This window comes from Nerophis lumbriciformis, linkage group LG01 (genome assembly GCF_033978685.3).
Source record: "Nerophis lumbriciformis linkage group LG01, RoL_Nlum_v2.1, whole genome shotgun sequence".
NCBI classification, from domain to species: Eukaryota; Metazoa; Chordata; class Actinopteri; order Syngnathiformes; family Syngnathidae; genus Nerophis; species Nerophis lumbriciformis.
The window spans coordinates 16888592-16911764 of record NC_084548.2 but is presented as its reverse complement, the minus strand read 5'-3'; the positions used below and the strand labels follow the sequence as shown (position 1 = coordinate 16911764).

At 38.5% G+C, this 23173-nt stretch overlaps 3 protein-coding genes across 5 annotated transcripts in view; 2 read left to right on the top strand and 1 right to left on the bottom strand.

The window, feature by feature from the left end:
* Positions 1–438: 438 nt before the first annotated feature.
* Positions 439–14057, bottom strand: fam217ba (family with sequence similarity 217 member Ba). 2 transcript variants are annotated; one of them, XM_061976466.1, is made up of 5 exons: positions 13910–14057; positions 12211–12310; positions 10739–10803; positions 3652–4067; positions 439–3561 (listed from the first exon to the last, which is right to left on the bottom strand). In XM_061976466.1, exons 1-5 carry the CDS (start codon positions 14014–14016, stop codon positions 2714–2716), a joined length of 1536 nt encoding a protein of 511 aa, XP_061832450.1. In that variant the 5' UTR covers positions 14017–14057; the 3' UTR covers positions 439–2713. The 2 variants fall into 2 exon arrangements, with proteins under 2 accessions (XP_061832450.1, XP_061832444.1); XM_061976460.1 differs by having other exon boundaries at positions 439–4067.
* Positions 14058–14149: 92 nt separating this feature from the next.
* On the top strand, positions 14150–20234 carry ppp1r3da (protein phosphatase 1, regulatory subunit 3Da). Its single transcript, XM_061976473.1, has 3 exons — positions 14150–14274; positions 14592–14824; positions 18834–20234. The coding sequence occupies exons 2-3, from the start codon at positions 14798–14800 to the stop codon at positions 19779–19781; spliced, it is 975 nt and encodes a 324-aa protein (XP_061832457.1). The 5' UTR covers positions 14150–14274; positions 14592–14797; the 3' UTR covers positions 19782–20234.
* A 951-nt stretch (positions 20235–21185) lies between these two features.
* Positions 21186–23173, top strand: part of sycp2 (synaptonemal complex protein 2) — a 41708-nt gene continuing 39720 nt past the window's right edge. For both annotated transcript variants that reach the window (XM_061976425.1, XM_061976418.1), the window contains exons 1-3: positions 21186–21625; positions 21800–21846; positions 22680–22820. In XM_061976425.1, the coding sequence (XP_061832409.1) occupies positions 21835–21846; positions 22680–22820 (153 nt within the window). In that variant the 5' untranslated portion in view covers positions 21186–21625; positions 21800–21834. The remainder of the gene's footprint in view (positions 21626–21799; positions 21847–22679; positions 22821–23173) is intronic.

The window sequence follows — 23173 nt, the reverse complement described above, 5'->3', positions numbered from 1 at the left end:
TGGTGTCTTTTGGCTTTTTTCTTTAATGCTGTATGTAAACTTTGATTATAATCTCCTATATGAAAAGACGTCTTTCTTTTTTTTTTTTCATTTTAATTTTTATTGACATCCAGCATCAGACATTCCTATCCATTACATCAGTGGTCCCCAACCACCGGGCCACGGCCCGGTACCGGTCCGTGGACCGATTGGTACCGGGCCGCACAAGAAAAAATAAATTAATAAATTAATTTAAAAAAAAAAGAGTATTTTATTTTTTATTAAACCAACATAAAAAACACAATATATACAGTATATATCAATATAGATCAATACAGTCTGCAGGGATACAGTCCGTAAGCACACGTGATTGTATTTCTTTATGACAAAAAAATAAATAAATAAATAAAAATACCATAACAACCCCCCCCCCCCCCCCTACTAACAATTACAGTAGTTTTATGAAGTAATGCAATAATAATGTAGTGTTTACCTTAGAGAGTGGACTTCTACGGTCTCTCATTCCAGCTGCTTCTCCATCAAAACACGCAGATTTTCCATATTTTCGTGGATAAATGTCCGCCGTTGAGATACAATTTCAACATTATTGGCTGGCGTTACAAATTCTGTTTCAGTATGGTGACGCTCAAATTGCTTCACCAAGTTAGCAACGCGTTTTCAATGATTTCCTTTTTTTAATTCAATGACTGTGATCTGATTCTTCTTAGCACTGTCCTGTACACAGAAGTTTCTTTCTTCCCATGTTTGAAAAACAAAATGATGTCGATCTGTAGCTCTAAGCTAATGCTCGCAAGTAAGACCAGGGGCCGTATTTATCAAGCGTCTTAGAATTACTCCTAAGAAGTCTGCTAAGAGTTGACGTATGAGTAAAGAAATTCTTCGCTGAAAGCTGCACTTAAAAATTAGTTATCAAGCGTCTTACTCACACTTTCAGCAAAGTGTAGGACTGAATCTTAAGTGTCACACTCAGAGCTGAATTACGACATTACTATGTGCCGTAAACGGAATTTTAGGTGACGTCATTTCTGTGTCCATAGAAATGACCAATCACGGAAGGGAATCCCTTGTCTAAGAATAAAGAAATATCTTAGAAATATTTAAGTGGACAATGGGAGTGTATATTTTGACAATAAACTACAAAATAATACAAAACAAACAAACAATATTGGCAATGAATCAAAAATAAATGTTTCCTTTTCTTTCCAATTCATTTTCCCAGTGGCGAGATATCGAAGCATTGTGATGACCTTTAGTTCTGCTGTGAAAGCTCTGCTGCGTGATGTTGCTGATGAGATGACGCCCCTTATTAAATCTGTGACAAAAATAATACCCGCTCTGTCTAAACGATACCGTTTGATCAGCTGCTCGTCATCAAACAAAGCCAGGACATCCTTCCGCTACCTGATCGTTCGCGCACGTCTCTCTCGCCCCAGTGCCATCCCCCGCTGGCATCTCCTAACCACTTAGGACACCTCTGAAGGTCTCTTAAATATCGTGGAGAGTAGGAGTGATTCCGAGACTTAAGAAAGTTGAGAAATAGCTTTTATTCTTAAATTTGAGAGTAGGACTAAATTTCGCAAATTCTCAGGACTTAAGTGTAAAATGGCACTCTAAGACGCTTGATAAATACGGCCCCAGATGTTTTTGGCGGATCTTACGGGGTTCACTGTGACATTTGCTACGCCAATTAATGGCAGGGATGCTTGTAACTAAAATGTTTGCTTGCAACTCAAAGCGTAACAACAGCTCTTATCTCAAACCACTGCGCAAAATACTGCTTCATCCATTACTACAGTAATTTGGATTCATAATTATTCAGCACAGTAGACATACGGTTTTGTTATGTCTTTTACTAAATGTTTATCTCATAAGTATGACAACTGATTCTGATGTAAACATAATGATGACAATAATAAATACAGGTCAACCACAACAAACACATACATAAATAGAACTATGGTGTATAAAATTTGGAAAAATATGCATTTACATTCATAGCAAACATTACACCGTCTTTAAATTCGAAAGAGCTCAGCTCTATGCAAAATATATTTCATATTTTTCAAAGACAACAATCCAAGCGGGTTAATACACAAAAAGCCCTTTTCAACAAAAATGTAAAACTATTGCATTCTTTCCTGCAGCTTGCTGCCATTTCTTCATAAACCCGCTTTTCAGACAAAGTTGCAATGAACACAAGTAACACGTCATAAAAATGAGGCATCAAAGAGCAAACTGAAGCAATAAAAAATAATAAATAGAACAATAAAGCAATGAAAACAAAAACATTTCCACATTAAGATCTCCACTGGTAATGGATGTCTATTATCATATTTAGTGATGGAAATATATCAGTTGCTGGTAACCTTCACGATGGAACTTATGCTGAAAGCTGGCCACTAGATGCCCATTTCATTTTCAACATTATTAGCATTACAAGAAATGGCTATGCTGTGCAGTTTGGGTCCAATTACATGAAGCTGAGTATTCAGATTTTGGAGGCAATACATAATAACGTCCATTTAGCCTACAGTGCAACATTGTGATCTTAAATTACTGTTTCATGTCATGTGCTTTAAAGGTCCTGATGGTTATATTGTTACATGACTGCGACATAACATTATAACATGTTAGTATTACACAGAGAGCGAGCTTAGGTTGAAGCTAGCATGCCAGGTGACCACGGGAGTAAAGCACTACAGGGCGAGAAGCGTTACTTAGCAGCAGATTGGACATTTTTTGTTTTGCCACCATTGGGTGGAGCCTTGGAGATAGACTGTGGTTCTTTAGCAGATTTTTTTACGGTGGGCTTTGACGGCTGGTCTCCTGCCTCCTTCTCTGATTTCTTGGCCTCTTTCTTACTAGACCCAAGAACCCGTTTGTCTGCTCCGACTGCTTTGACCGCACTCTGGTCCTTTTTAACATCGGTCACAGAGTTAGCTCTGACTCGGCTCTTCTTCATATGACTTTTACCATTTGGGGTTGTTGCAGATTCCTGCGCTTGCTTTCTGACGTTGCCTACTGCCTGCATGTGCCTGAGATGGCGCCTTCCAACTGAGGGGCTCAAAGGAAACTGCACCCCGCCTGCGCCTTGTGCTCCTTGGCCCCTACCTTCTTTGGTAGCTTCTTGCGTCTCACTGCAACTTCTCTTCATGGGTGCACCCGGGCGGGTTCTACGCTCCAGCAGTGGGCTGAGACGCGAGTGGCGCTGGTAGGCGTAGGCTGAACAACTCCCGTTACACAGCGGATAGCGAAGGTGACAGTGTGGGCACACCGGGAGGCGGGAGAGCTGGTGTTGGGTGGCAGCAGAGGCAGGCGATGGTGGATTGATGACGCACGGGAAGGCTCGCTGGCTCTGTCGCGGCCCCTTTGGGGAATTCAGTCGTGATGATGGAGCTGTGTGAGGTCTGGGTGAGTGACCTGCTGTGACCTGCGGTCTTCCAGGCGGACGGCTGATTTCTGTCTGCACTGTTTGGATCTGGAGCCACTCCAGCTGCAGTAGTCTCTCCAGGAACCTCTCCAAAGGCCTCACCGGCTTGGGCCTGGGAGCACCACGACCCTCTGTGTGAAGAAACACCGCAAGCTGTCTAAGGCTCCAGGTGTTGAAGGGCGGCGGCAGAAAGTCTGGGTAAGAGTGGGTAGGTGTCTCACTCTCGTTCTTGTCTTCACCGCCGCCGCAGTCCCCATGTGGTCCTGGGATGTCCGGTGGAAAGTCGTTACAGCTGATGACTTCGGCTCTGAGGTTCAAATGAGGCGGTGTGCACGGAGTGCATGGCGACGGCAGCACAGGCAGCCTCTCCGAGTCGGACAGGTCACTGGCACTGTCGCTGTCGTCAACCTTGTAGGGGTCGTGAAGGGCCTCGAGGATAGGAGTGGGGGAATGCGTCAACGGGTGCTCCGGCATGTGTCGAAGTCCTGATATAGGGGACAGCGGGAGAGAGAGAGCGTGGCGATTTTTACCCATCCCCCGGTGATGATTCTGCTGTAGCGGTGTGCTGCAGTGGGACGTCCTCCTCTCCTCGTGTCGGAGCACGTTCACATGACGGACATTTTGCTCCTCTGCTGGGCTGTGAGAAAGACACAAACATGAGTGTGGAGGGAAGAAGAGGGTTGTTGTTTCTTTAATATTCTATGTCCATCCATCCATTTTCTACCGCTTTTTCCCTTTTTGGGGTCGCGGGGGGTCGCTGGAGCCTATCTCAGCTGCATTCTGGCGGTAGGCGGGGTACACCCTGGACAAGTCGCCACCTCATCGCAAGGCCAACACAGATAGACAGACAACATTCACACTCACATTCACACACTAGGGTCAATTTAGTGATGCCAATCAACCTATCCCCAGGTGCATGTCTTTGGAGGTGGGAGGAAGCCGGAGTATGTTAGGTTTGAAAATCCTAAATGTCGTTATTGAGTTTATTTCGAACATGCAAGCATACAACATGATACATCACAATTTCCAGTTTCTCTTTTCAGGATGTTCGAAAAGGAGTAGGAAGAAGCAGAGCTTATTTAATCCTACCCCTTTTCTTTTACCGAATTTTTCGGAGCATAAGTCGCACCGGCCGAAAATGCACAATAAAGAAGGAAAAAACATATATAAGTCGCACTGGAGTATAAGTCACATTTCTTGGGGAAATTTATTTGATAAAACCCAACACCAAGAATAGACATTTAAAAGGCAATTTAAGATAAATAAAGAATAGTGAACAACAGGCTGAATAAGTGTATGTTATATGAGGCATAAATAACCAACTGAGAACGTGCCTGGTATGTTAACGTAACATATTATGGTAAGAGTCATTCAAATAACTATAACATATAGAACATGCTATACGTTTACCAAACAATCTGTCACTCCTAATCACTAAATCCCATGAAATCTTATACGTCTAGTCTCTTACGTGAATGAGCTAAATAATATTATTTGATATTTTACGGTAATGTGTTAATAATTTCACACATAAGTCGCTCCTGAGTGTAAGTCGCAACCCCCCGGCCAAACTGAAAAAAACTGTGACTTATAGTCCGAAAAATACGGTACATAACAGTTGCTAAAACTTTTCTTCACTTCCTGTTCTCAATTTATTCACAATATACTCCATAAGTAATCACAATAAAAATAATAAATACATAATACTCAGTGAAGTAAGTCAGTGTTTTTCAACCTTTTTTGAGCCAAGGCACATTTTTTTCATTGAAAAAATCCGGAGGCACACCACCAGAAGAAATCATTAAAAAAATGAAACTCAGTTGACAGTAAAAAGTCGTTGTCGCAATTGTTGGATATGACTTTAAACCATAACCAACCATTAGGGATGTCCGATTATGGCTTTTTGCCGATATCCGATATTGTCCAACTCTTTAATTACCGATACCGATATCAACCGATACTGATATATACAGTCGTGGAATTAACACAGTAATTTGGACAACCAGGTATGGTGAAGATAAGGTCCTTTTTTAAAATATTAATAAAATAAAATAAGATAAATAAATTAAAAACATTTTCTTGAATAAAAAAGAAAGTAAAACAATGTAAAAACAGTTAAATAGACACTAGTAATTAATGAAAATGAGTAAAAATTAACTGTTAAAGGTTAGTACTATTAGTGGACCAGCAGCACGCACAATCATGTGTGCTTACGGACTGTATCCCTTGCAGACTGTATTGATATATATTGATATATAATGTAGGAACCAGAATATTAATAACAGAAAGAAACAACCCTTTTGAGTGTGAATGAGTGTAAATGGGGGAGGGAGGTTTTTTGGGTTGGTGCACTAATTGTAAGTGTATCTTGTGTTTTTTATGTTGATTTAATACAAATAAAAATAAATAAATAAATAAAAAAACAGATACCGACAATAAAAAAACCTGATACCGATAATTTCCGATATTACATTTTAAAGCATTTAAAATCTCTCCTAACCATGCATCACTATAGCTCTTTCCTGTGTGTAGTGTTTTAGTTCTTGTCTTGCGCTCCTATTTTGGCGGCTTTTCCTGTTTTGTTGGTATTTTCCTGCAGCAGTTCCATGTCTTCCTTTGAGCGATATTTTCCCGCATCTACTTTGTTTTAGCAATCAAGAATATTTCAGTGGTTTTTATCCTTCTTGGTGGGGACATTGTTGATTGTCATGTCACGCTGTCTTTGCTCCACATTAAGTCTTTGCTGTCGTCCAGCATTCTGTTTTTGTTTACTTTGCAGCCAGTTCAGTTTTAGTTTTGTTCTGCATCGCCTTCCCTAAGCTTCAATGCCTTTTCTTAGGGGCACTCACCTTTTGTTTATTTTTGGTTTAAGCATTAGACACCTTTTTTACCTGCACGCTGCCTCCCGCTGTCGTGTGCATATTGTGATCACGACAAACCATTGTCGTCTCACAGGACATGGTCCCGACATCTACAAAGCAATTAGCTACCTGCTGCCACCTACTGATATGGAAGGCATGGAAGAGTATTACATGGTTACTCTGCCGAGCTCTAGACAGCACCGACACTCAACAACGGCACATTATTTGCGGATTATAATTACTGATTTGCAAAAAATATTTTTTAACCCAAATAGGTGAAACTGCATAATCTCCCACGGCACACCAGACTGTATCTCACGGTACACTAGTGTGCCGCGGCACAGTGGTTGAAAAACACTGAAGTAAGTTACATTTCATATGGTGAGATGAGTAAGATTATTTTGTAAATGAATGGATTATAGAATAGAACATATTTTACTACAAAACCTTAATGATGGAGTTGTTTTTGTCATGAGCCCACATGACAATTTGTACTTGGTTAGTTTCCTGTGTTCTGTATCTTTTCCTGTCCTGGCGCTCTTATTTTACTTCTACTTTGTGTTGGAATCCTTGTTTTGCTGTACCTTCACTTTCTGTTTAGTTTCCTGCTGGCACACCCGTTTTCTATTTCTAATAAGGTCTATTTAGGTTCACCTGTTGCTTCCCACCAGCGCTGGATCATTTGTCTTTTGTCAGTATGTGGAATTAAGTTATGGAACGGATTAAGAAGTCATCCAAGTACTAATATGATCCAGTTTAAGAAACTGTTCAAACTCAGTGTTCACAAAGTATAAAGAAGAATCCTGATAAACATGTTGAACCTTATTGAAAATTAGATCAACTTATTCATCCCGGAATGTGAACCATAAATCAATTAACTATTTATTCATGAAAACTTTATTTGTTGTTTATTTATTAAAAATTATTTACTTACTGATTCGTCTACCGGTATTTATTTACTTATTTTGTGTTACTAATTGAGTACAAACAAAGGTGTTAGAAATAGCTATGATACAAAAAGGGGTGGGATTAAAAATAAGATGTGCTTCCTCCTACTACTTTTCGGACATGCTGTAATGAGAAACTGGAAACATGTGATGTATCATATTGTTAATTGTATGCACGATCTAAATAAACTAACACCATAACCATTTGTAACTGCTGCTACATGCCTTTTGTATATGCTTTTTCGCTCTCTCAATTAAAAAAAAAAAAAGTGTGTTCTGCACGCTGGTTTCCTTCTCTATATCTTGGGGTCACGACATCAGCAGACATGCGCCAAAGTGACTATTTTAATCAAACTGGGAACGCCTGAGACTACCCAACCAAATGCAAATTAGTTTAACCCATCCCTATTATTGCGGTCTCTTGCCACACACAATGAGAAACACGGCACCATGGCTCCATGTAAATAAACCAGGCAGCCAGGAGAGAAATAAAAGACAAGAATGGGAAATAAAGCAAAATTCTGCAGTTTTTAAAATACATTTGGTTAATTCAGCCCAAATGTAAATACCCTATGTTACGTATTGTTTTATTCAGACCTCCCAACTTCAATGGAAATGAGCTATTATTAGCCTCTTCTGTTTTTTGCTATCACTTCTCTTCACATATAGACAATAAATATACACAATAAATCAGGTGACAGCTACATTCGTCATGGTACTGAAAGTGCAATAAAATATACCCACGTGAAAAAAACGAACAAAAAATGATGAGCATAATACTAACTTTTATTGCATAAAAAAGTTGTTAAGTGTTTAATTGGAATTTAGATACGTGACAAACTTTTTTCTTTTTGCGTATGTATGTATGTATGTATGTATGAGGGATGTGCCGTCAGGGTAGGCAGGTGAGGAAGACCCTCACGTGTCATTGTGGGGGGCAAAAACAATAAAACCATAAAATAAATATTAATATGTTTATTAAACTGTGTTAGCCTACAGTGCGACATTGTGATCTTATAATTATAATTTCAGTATAATCCATTTCAATAAATATTTTTACCTTTATTTGGGTAATCTACGCATGCGCGAATACGCTTCCTTTTTGGAAATATTTCTGACAAGAGCGTCTGCGACGTCACATGCTGTGATATTTGAATGTTTCATCAATGATTTATCATTTATTTAATACAAATATGAGTAATAAAAGATAATTAGAATATAAAACTTAAGGGGTAGATTAAAAAAAACAGGAGTATTTGCGCTGCAATTGCAACTACTTTTTATCTTCTGTCTTTGCAATGAGTGACACACGATGGCGCCACTGACTCCCGTAATTTATTTTTTAAATATAGATTTTTTTCAAAACGAGGCACTTAATTCAAATCTTTGTTTGCGGCTTGACAAAAACTACAATTTTAAATTGTCAATATTGTGAATTGATGTATTTGATGTAAATAAAGTAGTAAAAAAATATGTATTTTTAATTTATTTTTATTCAACCTTTATTTAACCGAGATTAAGAACCTCATTTTCAAGGGAGTCCTGGCCTCGCGGCAGATTTATTTATTTGATTTATTTGCCATTTAAGGGTGCTGAGCACATCGTTCAAGTTTCTGCACGGATCTGTAGTTTTAAAATAAATACTGTATCCTTAAAAAAGTTTGTTTTGTATGCACAATTTTATGTGACATAACTTGTCCAGGGTGTAAACCGCCTTCTGCCTGAATGCAGTTGAGATAGGCTCCAGCACCCACCCCTCGCCAGCCCGAAAGGGACAAGCGGTAGAAAATGGATGGATAAAAAGAAAACCTTGAAAACACTGAACGAACATAATTGCCGTAAAATAAATTGACAGGAAGTGATGTAGTCATCGGGTGTTTTGGTACTGGGCGGGTAGTGACAAGAATATTGTTTTCATTCTTTGCTTAATTAATTAATACATGTGGTGTCCAATATGGAGGATTACCATACAAAATCAAAATACTCTATACTGGACTATTAAACAAAACGGAAGTAATCATACAAAGCATGTGTTTACATGGACAATACTGCATGTACTTCAAATGCAAATACAGTACAAGCCTTCAACTAGAAGGTAAGAAGGACTCCAAATGAGGTTTTTAATATTATCACAGCAAATCAATTTGACCAAGAAGTATTAGATGGTAACATTTTTATGAAAGCGAATTACTCCCTTTCTGTTATCATCTCAATGAGCAACATGTATCAAGTGATTAGAGAATCCATCCATCCATTTTTTTTCCGCTTATCCGAGGTCGGGTTGCGGGGGCAGCAGCCTAAGCAGAGAAGCTCTCCCCAGCCACTTCGTCCAGCTCCTCCCGGGGGATCCCGAGGCGTTCCCAGACCAGCCGGGAGACATAAGTCTTCCCAATGTGTCCTGGGTCTTCCCCGTGGCCACCTGCCGGCCGGACATGCCCTAAACACCTCCCTGGGGAGGCGTTCGGGTGGCATCTTGACCAGATGCCCGAACCACCTCGTCTGGCTCCTCTCGATGTGGAGGAGCAGCGGCTTGACTTTGAGCTCCTCCCGGATGACAGAGCTTCTCACCCTATCTCTAAGGGAGAGATCCGCCACCCGGCGGAGGAAACTCATGATCTTGTCCTTTCGGTCATAACTCAAAGCTCATGAGGATGAGAACGTAGATCGACCAGTAAATTGAGAGCTTTGCCTTCCGGCTCAGCTCCTTCTTCACCACCACAACGGATCGATACAGCGTCCGCAATACTGAGGACACCGCACGGATCCGCCTGTCGATCTCACGATCCACTCTTCTGATTAGAGCAGTGGTTCTTAACCTTGTTGGAGGTACCGAACTCCACCAGTTTCATATGCGCATTCACCGAACCCTTCTTTAGTGAAAAATAAAATGTTTTTTTTTTTTTTTAATTCAAGAAAAAGTCATGTTTTTTTACTGGTGCACAAAATGAACCGTGCATGAACATCACCTTGTTCATAGAACAAACCCAACACAGTGCATAATCTCACAACAAATTACACACATTACCATGAATTGATTAACATAGACCCCGACTTAAACAAGTTGAAAAACTTATTCGGGTGTTACCATTTAGTGGTCAATTGTATGTAATATGTACTGTACTGTGTAAACTGTACTGTTTTATATAATGTATTCTCTTCCTTTGCAATCTACGAGTAAAAGTTTCAATCAATCAATCAAAAAACCTGCAAATCAGATGGAAAATTAGAGGGAACATTGTTTGGGGGTATCCATAATACGCCGATAGGGAGAAGTTTTTATTTACACGATAAGTCGGATGTGTCTTTACCTTCGTGGCGGAGGCTCCGCCGAACCCCTGAGACCGACTCACCGAACCCCTAGGGTTCGATCGAACCCAGGTTAAGAACCACTGGATTAGAGCATTTGCATTTAAATTAAAGACACTATTTAATCGGTGAGTTTTTCCTTGCCCACAATGTGGTGCCTGACTGTACCCAAAACAGAGCCCTCACAACAATACCTGGATAATTTGCTTGTATTCCGAGAGGTGCCAGCTTTCAACCTGGAACTCCTCGGCTGTGAACCCTGTGAAATAAACTTATTTTAGTACAAACATAACACATTTCACAATATCAGTCAGGGCCGGCCCTTGGCATAGGCCGTATAGGCAAATGCTAAGGGCGCCGTCCATCAGGGGGCGCCACGCCAGTGCCACAAATGTTGGAGAAAAAGAAAAAAAAAAGAAGTTGGTACTATTATTTCTAAATACAAAAAATAATCCCACGTTAATTAAAATGCAAAGTAAAGCCTATTTAATAGAAATATTATATGTTACAACATTACGCCCCCCCCCCCTCCTCCCCCCGCACGGTGCGCCCCCTCCCTTCCCGTATCATGACTCTTTTTGGACGTCACCACATCAAAAAATCAACACAAGATGCCAAAACTGTCAGGTGCCCAGGGAAGAAAAAAGAGAAAAGAAGAGGAGGAGAAACGAGAAAAGACAGAGGTAGCAGGTAGGTAACGTTAGCCTACATGAAATTATTTGTCTGTTACAGAATGTGATAGTAACCTGGCTTTTTAGCATTAAGCTAATGTTACATGATTCGGCAATTGCTAATCAATAAATAGCTAGTTCTGTTTTAACGTCGGGTTAATATTGTGGAGGGGGCTAAATTGTTTTGGAAAATAATAATGTAACGTTAGGTAATTACAGTACTCCCACCTTACATTCCTCAGGGACATTTCTTTCTTTCTTTAGTTTATTTCGAACATGAACACACTTACATCATAACACATCACACAATTTCATATCATTTCATTTGACATCATGCCCGAAAAGGAGTAGGAAGAAGCAAAGCTTATTTAATCTTACCCCTTTCCCACTTCAAAGCGTTTACAAATATATAGAATCATTTACTGACCTTTTTATATAATAAAATAACATCTATGAATTAGTATACAACAGCTTTGTAATATGTAATTAATTAATTAATTCAGTCATTATTAACATTCTGAGATGAAGAATATCTTATTTTCAATAAGGTTGAAAGTATTTCTCATAATTCTTCTTCTTTGTACTCTGTAAGCACTATTATTTTGAACAACCTCTTAAACTGGATCATATCAGTACAATTTTTTACTTCTTTACTTAATCCATTCCATAATTTAATTCCACATACTGATATGCTAAAAGTTCTAAGTGTTGTACGTGCATATAAATGTTTGTATTAGATCTTTTAAGCAGGTGTTTTTTGTTTACATTGTTATTGCCTTCTGGTTAGCTAATGTTTGCCCTGCAGGTAATAGTCACCTTTCCACCCCTTTATATATTAGGTATAGTTGTAAGTAAAAAAAAAAGGTCAAAGACAAAGCTATTCGGGTTCTTGTGAGTATATACACTTCACTGCCGATGTGGGGGGGCGCCACCTAAAATCTTGCCTAGGGCGCCAGATTGGTTAGGGCCGGGCCTGATATCAGTCATGCATTTACCTTCTGCACTGCTCCCACGTTGTTTTGATCCTGACTCGGTCCTGCCTGGCCACTCTTCCCTTGGCCCGCTGCTTTCTTCATCTGCTTGCCTTTCTTCAAACTGTGCGAACAAGATCCAACACGGCCATCTTGATCTCAATCTTTAAAATGCATTCCAAGTAGAGACATCCGATAATATCGGCCTGCCAATATTATCGGCCAATAAATGCTTTAAAATGTAATATCGGAAAATATCGGTATTGTTTTTTTTATTTTTATTATCGGTATGTTTTTTTTTTTTAAATCAACATAAAAAACACTAGATACACTTACAATTAGTGCACCAACCCAAAAAAACTCCCTCCCCCATTTATACTCATTCACACTCACTCACACAAAAGGGTTGTTTATTTCTGTTATTAATATTGTGGTTCCTACATTATATATCAATATAGATCAGGGGTCCCCAAACTACGGCCCGCGGGCCGGATTGGGCCCCCCAGCGTCCAAAATCCGGCCCGCAGGAAGTCCCAAGTTAAAAAAAAAAAATTGTTTTTATTTATTTATTTATTTAATTTGTCCTTACTAGTCCATTTTCTACCGTCTCCTAGCCACTCAGGCAAATCATATTGTCTAAAAAGGCATTTTACCATCGATAACGTGACATGCAGCAAGTGTGCTCTTTAAGTCAATTAGTGCGCAAGGAATATATATATACAGTATATATATATATATATATATATATATATATATATATATATATATATATTTATATACAGTATATACACACATACAGACATATACATATATACACATATACATATTTATATACATATATACACATATACATATGTATATATACAGTATATATATATACATGGACATATACATAGACATATACACACACATATATACACATTTACATATACATATATACACACACACACACATTTACATATTTTATATATATATATATATATATAAATATATATATATATATATATATATATATACACACACACACACACACATATATATACATACATATACACATATATATATACATACATATACACATATATATATATACATATACACATATATACATATACATATACACATATATATATATATATACATACATATACACATATATATATACATATACACGTATATATATATATATATATATATATATATATATATATATATATATATATATATATATATATATATATATATAGCGCGGTTCCCCGGCCAAATTGTTTTACCCCAATGCAGCCCCAGAGTCAAAAAGTTTGGGGACCCCTGATATAGATCAACACAGTCTGCAAGGGATACAGTCCGTAAGCACACATGATTGTGCGTGCTGCTGGTCCACTAATAGTGCTAACCTTTAACAGTTAATTTTACTCATTTTCATTAATTACTATATTCTATGTAAATGTTTTTATATTGTTTTACTTTCTTTTTTATTCAAGAAAATGTTTTTAATTTATTTATCTTATTTAATTTATTTTTTTAAATGACCTTATCTTTACCATACCTGGTTGTCCAAATTAGGCATAATAATGTGTTAATTCCACGACTGTATATATCGGTATCGGTTGATATCGGCATCGGTCGATATCGGTAATTAAAGAGATGGACAATATCGGAATATCGGAAAAAAGCCATTATCGGACATCCCTAATTCCAAGTGCACATAAGCGAGGTCTACCTGGTGTTAGGTCCGCTATTTTCAGTGTTTTTCACTCGGACCTTCTCCTTGCAAACGACGTGTTCCAGCGTCGTGGATGCTGCGCGCTCCTGTATGATGGGCCCCATGTTGCAGTTCGGTGGCGGTCATTTGAGGACGAGATTTAACTCACGCTCGGTCTGAAACGGAGAATCGGAGGCTCCACTCTGAGAACGAGGCAGTAAACATCCATTTTGCCAAAAGTGCTGCAGTGCATCCTGCGTCAGTGTCGACAGCTGCTTGCAGACAACGCGCCGCTTCCGTCTTTCTTAGTCGCTTCTCCCAGGCAACACATTGTCTTTGATTCCATTGAAGCCGCGGCACAACAGACGTATAATACGCCTTTCGTACGTATCTGCCATCGCCATTAATGTAAAAAAAAAACCACCACTGTCATACGGGTAATTCGCTTTGTTTGGCTCGCCGTCCCAGTCGCGGACAGGTTTGTTTACCTGCCCCTGACTGGCTCGACACCACCACTCGCGCTGACGTCATCAGCACCAGTGCATTATGGGACTTGTAGTTGATGTTCAAAGCTTCACTTTAACGTCAACCATTAAATCTATTAATGGTTTTCTTTGTCGTTGGTAAAGAGTTGCTAAAGTTTACTTAAGACGCAGATGGGTATACATGTGTATGAAATCAGACTATATTTGGATTGCAGATGCTTGTTGTGATTTACTAAAACTACATCACCCAGATGTACTGACGCTCCCGAGGACGCTTCCTAACAGCTTTCTTCAAGGGAGCTGCTCGTCCACGAAGGAAACTCCTGTTGTCTGAGAGCTATGGAGACGCTCACTAAGCTGTGTTATTGTCGGCCAGACAAACACACGAACATGGAGGAGCAAGCCTCGACTGCAGCGTAAAATGCAGATGTACTTCTACGCTTGTATGGTGAGAAAAAGAACGCCTGTGCTTCGTGAACTTTCATGCAGCCTTGCACGTCCTCACAATACACGCCCACTTTTGTGTTTCCTGCATTGGATATGTAATGTTATTAGCCGCAATATTGCACACTGTCACTTTAAAGCATCATTTGCAAGCATTTAGGTTAGGCCAGGGGTCTCTAACCTTTTCTCTTGGGAGAGCTACTTCTACAAAACGAAAGTACTTGAAGTGTATTGCTGGTCTTGTCATCCTCGTCCGGACAGAAGAATGACACGGCAGTGCGGCTAGATTAAAAGGACCAAAAGTTGCTTTATTATACGCGAGCGTCTTTATACAGGACTGCAGTACCAGGAGGAGCTTAGGTCAAAACTAAACTGGAGAAGCCAAATCATCAGTTTTAGGGACTTAGACTTCCTTTTATTGTCTTTCAAATTTGAATTTTACAGTACAGATAAGAACAACATTTTGTTGCATTAGCTCGTTGTAGTGCAGGATAAAAGAGCAATAAGGTGCAGATATAAATACAAACCCTGTTTCCATATGAGTTGGGAAATTGTGTTAGATGTAAATATAAACGGAATACAATGATTTGCAAATCATTTTCAACCCATATTCAATTGAATGCACTACAAAGACAAGATATTTGATGTTCAAACTCATAAACTTTATTTTTTTTTTGCAAATAATAATTAACTTAGAATTTCATGGCTGCAACACATGCCAAAGTAGTTGGGAAAATGCATGTTCACCACTGTGTTACATGGCCTCCTTTCCTTTTAACAACACTCAGTAAACGTTTGGGAACTGAGGAGACACATTTTTTAAGCTTCTCAGGTGGAATTCTTTCCCATTCTTGCTTGATGTACAGCTTAAGTTGTAATGCAGTCTAGTACCCATACTCTTTTACTATGAAGCCACGTTGATGTAACACGTGGCTTGGCATTGTCTTGCTGAAATAAGCAGGGGCGTCCATGGTAACGTTGCTTGGATGGCAACATATGTTGCTCCAAAACCTGTATGTACCTTTCAGCATTAATGGTACCTTCACAGATGTGTAAGTTACCCATGTCTTGGGCACTAATACACCCCCATACCATCACAGATCCTGGCTTTTCAACTTTGCGCCTATAACAATCCGGATGGTTCTTTTCCTCTTTGGTCCGGAGGACACGACGTCCACAGTTTCCAAAAACAATTTGAAATGTGGACTCGTCAGACCACAGAACACTTTTCCACTTTGTATCAGTCCATCTTAGATGAGCTCAGGCCCAGCGAAGCCGACGGTGTTTCTGGGTGTTGTTGAGGAACGGTTTTCGCCTTGCATAGGAGAGTTTTAACTTGCACTTACAGATGTAGCGACCAACTGTAGTTACTGACAGTGGGTTTCTGAAGTGTTCCTGAGCCCATGTGGTGATATCCTTTAAACACTGGTGTCGCTTGTTGATGCAGTACAGCCTGAGGGATCGAAGGTCACGGGCTTAGCTGTTTACGTGCAGTGATTTCTCCAGATTTGAACCGTTTGATGATATTACGGACCGTAGATGGTGATATCCCTAAATTCCTTGCAATAGCTGGTTGAGAAAGGTTTTTCTTAAACTGTTCAACAATTTGCTCACACATTTGTTGACAAAGTGGTGACCCTCGCTCCATCCTTGTTTGTAAATGACTGAGCATTTCATGGAATCTACTTTTATACCCAATCATGGCACCCACCTGTTCCCAATTTGCCTGTTCCCCTGTGGGATATTCCAAATAAGTGTTTGATGAGCATTCCTCAACTTTATCAGTATTTATTGCCACCTTTCCCAACTTCTTTGTCACTTGTTGCTGGCATCAAATTCTAAAGTTAATGATTATTTGCAAAAAAAAAAATGTTTATCAGTTTGAACATCAAATGTCATATCATATGTTGTCTTTGTAGCATATTCAACTGAATATGGGTTGAAAAGGATTTGCAAATCATTGTATTCCGTTTATATTTACATCTAACACAATTTCCCAACTCATATGGAAACGGGCTTTGTAAATAGATTACTGTACAGATAAATATATTACACTTTTGCATATGCATCCACGTTTATGGACGTATTTTATATTGTCTTTATATTCCAGCGAGTTAATCAATTTTTGGGGGCAATTGAGGGGATTATTTTGATGTGTTCAAGAGTCTTACGGCCTGAGGGAAGAAGCTGTGACAGAACCTGGAGGTTCTGCTACGGAGGCTGCAGAAACTCTTTCTAGCATATCATTGCATGCAAATAAATAACCCCAACATTGGAGTTTGATTAGTACAAACTTAAATCTTCTGTCTTGAATAAAATACTTCTGTAAATAAAAATGTAGCATTGAGAGGTCTCTAAATTAGTAAGTGGATAAAGGCAGGATTTTTCACTGTTTGGGGACCACATCTTTTGCAACGTGCAGAGCGATCGCTTTAATGAGGTTTCCCCACTGTGCCTCTTTCTTATCCTACATGGTACCCTCTGTATATATTTCCGCCACAGTAAGCTACTTTTTAGTGTGAGTTTGTATATTTTTTTTTTCTTGTTCGCCTGGTAAAGAGTTGCATTTCCCGCACTCAGCTGTATGTTTCGGTTTCAGACACTGGAATAAGTTTGTTGTGCTGCTGCATTTATTTATACAAACTTTGCAGCGTCCAGTCATTTATTTGTTCCATGCCTGTTGCCGCAAAACCAAACCACTGACAACGCTATTTTTTTCATTGGTACAATTGCCGCGCTCTTGTTTGTTTTAGCAATAGCCATGTTGAGCTCTTTGTTTGTAAATCTCCATAATGAAGGAAGGGGGACGGCGGAAGCTACGGAAGCTCCTTGCTAAAAAATAATGCCTGAGCATAAAGAGAAAAACAGTTTTGTATTTTTTTAATCGTCTACAACAACAAAAATTTAATTTTTGGATAAAATCGATTTATCGGCCAGGCTTAATTACTTTAATTCAATTAATATCAGCCACTTCTTCTTCTCGGCACTGTCTTTCGCACTCACTTTATTCCTTTCTATGCTTGGAAAAACAAAATGATGTCACTATAAAAAGCTAATGCTAGCAAGTAAGACGAGATGTTTTGGTCGGATTTTACGAGGTTTACTGTCTCATTTGCTACGCCAACTAATATGTTTGCTTGTAACTTACAGTATAACAATTAGTTGAAAGACAACTCTGATCTCATATCATTCTTAAGTTGCGGCACCACTGTATGTGATTGTTCAACTAGCGTATAGCAGCTGTTTGCTGTAAAGCATCACATTTCTTGAACCCTCTGGCGAGCTCCTCGGAAAGGCATGGAGAGCTAATGGTAGCTTGCGAGCGACAGGTTGGAGACCCCTGGATTAGGCAGTAGCCGCAACAAACGACATACCACAGCAAAACGCACAGTTCCGAAAGTATTATATGTTGAAAATTGTAAAAATATGGTTAGATATACAGTACAGGCCTAACAGTTTGGACACACCTTCTCATTCAATGCGTTTTCTATATTTTCATGACTATTTACATTGTATATTGTCACTGAAGGCATCAAAACTATGAATGAACACATGTGGAGTTATGTACTTAACAAAAAAAGGTGAAATAACTGAAAACATGTTTTATATTCCAGTTTCCTTCAAAATAGCCACCCTTGGCTCTCATTACTTTTTGCACACTCTTGGCTTTTTCTCAATGAGCTTCAAGAGGTAGTCACCTGAAATGGTTTTCACTTCACAGGTGTGCTTGAAGCTCATTGAGAGAATGCCAAGAGTGTGCAAAGCAGTAATCAGAGCAAAGGTTGGCTATTTTGAGGAAACTAGAATATAAAACATGTTTTCAGTTATTTCACCTTTTTTTGTTAAGTACATAACTCCACATGTGTTCATTCATAGTTTTGATGCCGTCAGTGACAATCTACAATGTAAATAGTCATGAAAGTAAGAAAACGCATTGAATGAGGAGATGGTGTGTCCAAACTTTTGGCCTGTACTGTTTGTACACAGTAATTGATTCCAAACATCATTTGCAGGTGAGCAGGGCATCAGTTTCTGACAGAATGGACCCCAGCTGGTTTATTGGACAAGAGAAGATTTCACTCACAAACTCTGACCCGGAAACAACATTGTCCAGCTCTTGCAGAATATTTTCCAACCCCTGCGTGACCATCAACCTGACCGATATGCTACGGGGCGTTAAAAGCGATTCAGAGAAGAGGCCGATTCCCATCCGGCCGCCAGGTCCCAGAGGGTCTGCGCCAAAGCATCAGGAGCTCCACACCTCTTCCTATGAACCCATGCCGAAATCCATCATCCGACGGTCACAGTCCCTGCCGCCTGTCACAGAGGAGAAGAGGCCATGCAGACAGGTTGGGGTACGCTTTACTGACTCCCTGGGCCTCGACCTGGAGAACATCAAACTTTTCGATTCAAGAGAGGAACCATCTGTGCCATATCATGTCAGCTTCAGATTGCTAATGGGTGCAGAGTTAGCAGATGGAAAACACTTGGAGATATCATTGCCGTATTTAAAGCCACTTTTTGACCACCAGCCCGGTGATCATCCTTCGTATGTGCGCCATCTCTTCAAGCGCAAAGTGCGCCTCGAGAGAGTCCTGTGTTTAGAATTTGGCGTCATCGGAATCGTCCAGGTGCTCAATCTGGATTTTAAAAAAGATGTGAAGGCCCGCTATTCATTTACAGAGTGGAAGAGTTGTGCAGAAGTTAAGGCCTCGTGGGTGTCCACCACCTCAAAGATCTGTGAAGGGGAAGGTCAACTCTGCTGTGACGTGTTCCAATTTCACCTGCCCGTCCCTCCATTCCTGCAGCCTGGAGCGGTGTTAGAGTTTGCCATCCAGTACAAAGTCTGTGGAGCTGAATACTGGGACAACAATGGTGGACAGAATTATAAGTTAGTTTGTCATAACTACAAGCACACTGTGCCCAAAGAATGTGAGGACAGCATGGTTCACTTTTTTTAAGACTCTAGCACTACTAATCACAAAACACACTTATTGAAAAATGTATGACTTCTTTGTAGTACAACTGTAGCACAATCACATTTATTTTTACAAACCTATAACTTCTTTGATAGACTCTGCCAAAATGAAATTAACAAACACTAAACATTTACAACTGTGGTTTCCAGTTTTAATTGTGGCACTTTTTATATTGCACTTCTCTAGAAAGCACCTTGTCTAAATGGACATTAAGCTCACTAAATATTCCATGTTGCATATATCAAGTGGTAATGAAAGCACCTTTGTTCAATATTTATTTCACACAAAAAAAAGACTAATTCAACACAGATAGGAATTCAGGAAATATAGAAAATGTTTGTATGGATTTAAAAAAATCTATTATATTCTCTAAATTTGTAAAGCCGGTGGAAAAATACTATTTGAAGTAATTAAAATGTTTTTGTACTTTGCTACTAACCACAAATAAATGTAATAGCTGCAGTTTCCAGTTTTAATTGTGGCTCTTTTTATTTGCACTTCCCTTGAAAGCACATTAAGCTCACTAAATATTCCATGTTGCATATATCAAGTGGAAATAAAAGCACCTTTTTTCAATATTTATTTCACCAAATAAAATGACTAATTACACACACAATTGAGTAATTATATTAAAAAAAAAAAAAAATCTCTAAATTTGTAAAGCCGGTGGAAAAATACTATTTGAAAAAATTAAACATTTTTTGTAATTTGCTACTAACCACAAGTAAATGTAACAATTGCTGTTTCCAGTTTTAATTGTGGCTCTTTTATATTGCACTTCACTAGAAAGTACCTTGCCTACCGGTATATGGACATTAAGCTCACTAAATATTCCATGTTCAATATATCAAGTGGAAATTAAAGCACCTTTGTTCAATATTTATTGCACAAAATAAAATAACTAATTCAACACAGATAGGAATTCAGTAAACGTTTAAAAAAAATATATATATATTTTCTAAATTTGTAAAACCGGTGGAAAAATACTATTTGAAGTACTTAAAATGTTTTTGTAATTTGCTACTAACCACAAATAAATGTCACAACTGCTGTTTCCCGTTTTAATTGTGACGCTTTTTATATTGCACTTCACTAGAAAGCACCTTGTCTAAATGGGCATTAAGCTCACTAAAAATTCAATGTTGCATATACAGTATCAAGTGGAAATGAAAGCACTTTTGTTCAATATTTATTTCGCAAAATAAAATGACTAATTCAACACAGGTATGAATTCAGTAAATATAAGAAATGTATATATATTCTCTAAATTTGTAAAGCCGGTGGATAAATACTATTTGAAGTAATTCAAATGTTTTTGTAATTTGCTACTAACCTCAAATAAATACGTTTATTTGTGTAATAAAAAAACGTGATCACATTTCTGATGTCTAGTACCATCCATCCATCAATAATAGAGGTATGGGTGTTATATAAGCCTTGTTGAGTGACGTCGCATTACCGTAATAACCATAACACTCATAAATGCACAATTTTTACCAGACTTAGTATGACTTTACAATGGGATGGCATGAATAGTACCTAAATGAAATTTCATATATTTCGATTTTAGCATTGTTAGAACACTGAATATATACATTTTAAGACTTGGGAAGTTTAGAAAGGGCATTATTTTGTATCTTACGGTAATTTTGATGACGTAGGGTTTTGTTTTCTTGTTGATTGGCCCTCAGGAATTGGCGCCCCTTCGCCGACCTCGTCTGAAAGCTAGCAAAACAACACATCTTCGTATATGACTTCTATTTAAGTCTTCAACTCACTATTGCTCTCATTGTTGTTGTTTTTTGGCAACCCGAATTCACTCTAATGTAAGTTTTAATGAAACTACTTACATGGGACTTGCTTAAAAACATATAGCAATTAACCACAGTCTACTGCCATGTATGCTAGGAGACTGTTCGGCAATATGGAGGCTAACGTGACATGTCATATTGACTAAACCATTATCCGAACAACATTTTTGTTTTTCATTCCAAAAACAGGTTTCTCCCCCGGATGTTTACAAGCCGCAAGGAGAATGACTTCAGAGGTAGAATCAAATGTTTGTCATCAATATAAGTCGCCTTTTATAAGCTCCAGCACACCACCCGCCACCCCGACATGGACAAGCGGTAGTAAAATGGATGGATGGAAGTAAACGGTGGTATATGGCAAAAGCTTGTTGAGTTTGAGTTTATTTCGAACATGCATGCATACAACATGATGGATCAAAATGTCCAGTTTCTCTATTCAACATGTTCGAAAAGGAGTAGGAAGAAGCAGAGTTTATTTAATCCTACCCCTTTTCCTTTACATAGCAGCTGCTAAAACGTTTGTTCACTTCCTGTTCTCAATTTATTCACAATAATACTCCATAAGTAACAATAAAAATAAATAATAATTGGTGAAGTAAGTTATATTTCATATGGTGAGATGAGTAAGATTATCTTAAAAGGGAATGGATGGATGAGATAAATTTAGAATGTTTATCATGGTTCTCTCTCTTTGTACTTTGTAAATACGATAAGTTTGAAGAGTTTCTTTAAGTGGCTCATATTAGTCCATTGTTTGATTTTTTTGCTTAATCCATTCCATAATTTAATTCCATATACTGAAGGTCTTAAGTGTTGTACGTACAAAAGTTTTAAATTAAATTTTTCTCTAAGATTATATTTCTCCTCTTTTGTTGAGAAAAAATGTATATTCTTGGTTAGCAGATTATAGTTTGCTGTGTGTATAATTTTAGCTGTTTGCAAATTCACAATGTCGTGGAATTTCAGTATTTTTGGTTCAATAAATAAAGGGTTTGTTCTCTATATCCAACATTATGTATTATTCTAACTGATCTTTTTTGTAACGTCTTGTTAACGTTTCTTTTTGCAGTTGGAAAAAGCACTTGAAGATATACTTAAGAGTGGAGACCATGCAACTCTGAATGGATTCTTGCGAAACACCACCAATGTGGCAACTCTCATAAAATGTCCACAACGGTTTCTAAACAAACTGGATGTTCTCATGACCAGGGTGAGATATGATATTGTATACTCCTTACTAGGGCTGCACAAATGTTCTCTCCATAATTGCGATTCATTTTGCGATTTTCATATTCTATACAAATAAATGTGTAAAACTGCGAAAATAGCGAATGAAGGACGATATTTTACGTTTAGACTGCCAATCAACATATTTTTGTCTCAAGGTCTAATATGCAATAATTTACTTTAAAAATTATTTACTTAAAAATTATTTGGCTTTATGCAGACAGACTCAGACCTTTTCATGCCCTTAAACTAGACCTGGGCTAATTAAGGCCCGGGGGCCGCTTGCGCCCCATTAAGCTTTTCAATCTGGCCCACCGGACATTCCCAAATAATTTT

Excerpts from the sequence above, each read along its gene's own strand:
- fam217ba (XM_061976460.1), bottom strand. The coding sequence starts at position 14,016 with ATGGGGCCCATCATACAGGAGCGCGCAGCATCCACGACGCTGGAACAC. Across the intron at positions 12,311-13,909 it reads AATAGCGGACCTAACACCAG|TTTGAAGAAAGGCAAGCAGA; the intron begins GTAGACCTCGCT and ends TTGTTCGCACAG. Across the intron at positions 10,804-12,210 it reads ACGTGGGAGCAGTGCAGAAG|GGTTCACAGCCGAGGAGTTC; the intron begins GTAAATGCATGA and ends TTTATTTCACAG.
- ppp1r3da (XM_061976473.1), top strand. The coding sequence starts at position 14,798 with ATGCAGATGTACTTCTACGCTTGTATG. Across the intron at positions 14,825-18,833 it reads TGTACTTCTACGCTTGTATG|GTGAGCAGGGCATCAGTTTC; the intron begins GTGAGAAAAAGA and ends CATCATTTGCAG.